At 51.5% G+C, this 3,238-nt stretch overlaps 1 protein-coding gene across 1 annotated transcript in view; it reads right to left on the bottom strand.

The window, feature by feature from the left end:
• The window catches only part of LOC122563874 (tricarboxylate transport protein, mitochondrial-like), a 14,067-nt gene extending 10,852 nt beyond the window's left edge, over positions 1–3,215 (bottom strand). Inside the window, exons 1-3 of the mRNA XM_043718078.1 lie at positions 3,018–3,215; positions 1,802–1,909; positions 878–977 (exon numbers count right to left, since the gene is read on the bottom strand). Coding sequence (XP_043574013.1) covers positions 878–977; positions 1,802–1,909; positions 3,018–3,099 — 290 coding nt within the window. The 5' untranslated portion in view covers positions 3,100–3,215. The remainder of the gene's footprint in view (positions 1–877; positions 978–1,801; positions 1,910–3,017) is intronic.
• Between the last annotated feature and the right edge of the window lie 23 nt (positions 3,216–3,238).

Raw genomic sequence — 3,238 nt, 5'->3', positions numbered from 1 at the left:
CTTAACCTCCTTCCACCTATCACATTCCCAACACCCCTCCCTCAAGTCCCTCCTCCCTACCTTTTATCTTAGCCTGCTTGGCACACCTTCCTCATTCCTGAAGAAGGGCTCATGCCCAAAACGTTGATTCTCCTGCTTCTTGGATGCTGCCTGACCTGCTGCGCGTTTCCAGCAACACATTTTTCAGCTCTGATCCCCAGCATCTGCAGTCCTCACTTTCTCCTTATCAGCAGCTTGACTTGTTCTGTCAAAGGCAAGGGTGAACTCAGCCACTACAATACTTACAATAATATGGACTTTTACTGGGGTGGAGAGGGACTTCTTGGGTTGTGGAGGAGAGAGGTGTGAGCAAGAGGGGCAAGTGGTAAGGAGAGGTGTAAAAATAAATTGGATCAGGGAGTGAGGAAAACATAGGGGGAAAGAAACTATGTAGCGAGAGAGAGGAAAATTGGGGTATGACTGGAAAATTCAGCCGAACTTTGTATCCTCACCAGAACAATCACTGCCACTATTTACAAAACTCAATCTAATGATGCAATAAAGATTTTTGAGGTGGGGGCGCGAAGTAGTAGGAAAGTTGAGATGAGGCTATTATCAGGTCAGTTACGATCTAATTGAACAGTAGAGCTGGCACGAGGGGCTGAATGGTCTACTGCTGTCTAGATAGTAGAAAGCTGTGGTATTCATCCTGAAGAAATGCCTAGAATGTGATGGAACAGATCACTGCACAGCAGATATACCGCTGCAAAACACAATGTTCTTCATAAAACAGACTTATACTTTGTCTGAAAGATTTATCCCGAAATGTACTCCTTATTTAGCACCTTCCTTTTCTGGCCTTTATTTTCCATCTCAGACTGTTGCTTCAATCTCCTACCTGACAGCTGATTTTGGAATGGAACCATACAGCAGGGAGCTGAGGCCACGGTAAAGTCCTTTAGGCCCGTGATCCCGGATGGTCACTCGGATACAGTCACCTGCCAAGGGAGCAGATGGTCAGTACCTGGAGCTCATCAGGTGGTGTCTCAACTGTTTACGAATGAAAACCCCTGCCTCCCACGGCCAACTGTCCCTTCCAGATACACATACATTTGACTGGCTCACTGCTAGAGTTAGCTACAGGAACATGAATGGTTAATAGAGCACTCCCCTCAGACAGCTTAGTGGAGGTCAATCTGTGCCTGAGTAAGGATCTCAGAAGGGATCCACAATCTCCGAGCACAAGGTATCCTGTATCTAGACTGACCAATGTTGGGAATTTTAACTGGTTGCCCCATATTGGTTCCCTATAACCCTACAGAACAAGGAATCACAATCAGAATATTGTTGGGTATCTATTAGGGTGGAGCCTGTGGTTTCACATGATGTGGAGATGCCGGTGTTGGGACTGGGGTGTACAAAGTTAAAAATCACACAGCACCAGGTATAACCCTACAGAACAAGGAATCACAATCAGAATATTGTTGGGTATCTATTAGGGTGGAGCCTGTGGTTTCACATGATGTGGAGATGCTGGTGTTGGACTGGGGTGTACAAAGTTAAAAATCACACAACACCAGGTTATAGTCCAACAGGTTTAATTGGAAACACACTAGCTTTCGGAGCACCGCTCACAACCACCTGATGAAGGCGTGTCGCTCCGAAAGCTAGTGTTCTTCCAATTAAACCTGCTGTTGTGTGATTTTTAACAATGTCAGGTTGGTTTTCAATGCCACTGTAGTTTGGAGGAAGAGGGGAATCTTTATATTCCCTTTGTAACAGTAGGGTCAGTTTCCTTGCAGCAAGAGATTATACACTTTACCAATGCCTTTATAACGTGGAGGATTTGCTCGCTCATCAAGCTGTAACTGTGTTTTCACGTACTCGGTTGGAAATGTGATACAAATTTCAATTCCACCAGCAATTCCACCTGGACAAGAAGAAGATTCATCACTGCACGTATCAAATTCAGACCAATACCAACACACAGCTGCCCCATTCTCGTCCTGTCTGTCCATGATTTGCCTTGTTCCAAACCCCTCATCCTCAGTTATCCCCCACATCTCACCTGGTGGGTATCCATCAGCCTGTCCTTCACTACCCGCCAAGCTCCCTGGTTCTCTCTCCATCCCATCACAGGTGACCAAGCCCAGCTCTTGACCCCATTCCCTCCCACGTCAGTGTCCAGACTCCGCACCCTGGGTATGTGTCTAACCATTCCCCCACTCCTCTCCACAGTATCAGCACCCTGCCCCACCCCATGGGCAGTTCAACCCTTCCTCGCCCCAGAGTCAATGCCACTCTCCCTCTGGGGTCTTGATGCGCAAGTCATTCAATTCCCCAGAGGTCATTTCTTCCCCACTCCAGCCTGAGGACATTGCTCTCAACATCTTCCCCACCCACCAGTCATTCACCTCTACCCCCAGGGTCCATGCCCCCTCCCTCTGGGATCTTATAACTCCCCCTCCCCTGTTTAAATGCCCAACCCTTGAATGTTGTGCTCAAAGGGGGTGAATTTGACACTCCTCTACCTCTCTACACACAAGGAGTGCCCCACCCACACCAGGGGATATTTGCCCACTCCCTCCAGGTTACATTCCCCCTCCCTCAAGGGTATGAATCCCTCACCCCTAAGACGTTATTGCCCCCACCCCTCAGGGGTATATCTGTCCCGGGGGTATGTTCTCCCCACCCCTCAGGGGTATATCTGTCCCAGGGGTATGTTCTCCCCACCCCTCAGGGGTATATCTGTCCCAGGGGTATGTTCTCCCCACCCCTCAGGGGTATATCTGTCCCAGGGGTATGTTCTCCCCACCCTCAGGGGTATATCTGTCCCAGGGGTATGTTCTCCCCACCCCTCAGGAGTATATCCGTCCCAGGGGTATGTTCTCCCCACCCCTCAGGGGTATATCCGTCCCAGGGGTATGTTCTCCCCACCCTCAGGGGTATATCCCTCCCTACCTCAGGGGTTTCTGCCCCGACCCCCCCCCCCCAGGGGTATGTGCCCTTCCCCGGGGGGTGGGGGTACGTGCTCCCACCTGCCAGCACGGCTTTCACCGGGTGGGTGACCTTCCTGGGGCCGCCCCCCGCCGCCGCCCAGCGGGGCCTCTCGGAGCCCATCCCCGGGCCTGAGGCCCCGGACTTTCCTGAGGAGTAGCCCGGCCTCACAGGGCACGTGGAGCCGCTGACGGTGAATGGCCAGGACCGGGGCCTCGGGGGGGGGTCCCTGTGGGGGTGGGGGGTGTGTGTCTGGGGGGTC

The sequence above is a fragment of the Chiloscyllium plagiosum genome, chromosome 28 (genome assembly GCF_004010195.1).
Source record: "Chiloscyllium plagiosum isolate BGI_BamShark_2017 chromosome 28, ASM401019v2, whole genome shotgun sequence".
NCBI lineage: Eukaryota > Metazoa > Chordata > Chondrichthyes > Orectolobiformes > Hemiscylliidae > Chiloscyllium > Chiloscyllium plagiosum.
This window is presented reverse-complemented; position numbering and strand designations above follow the sequence as displayed.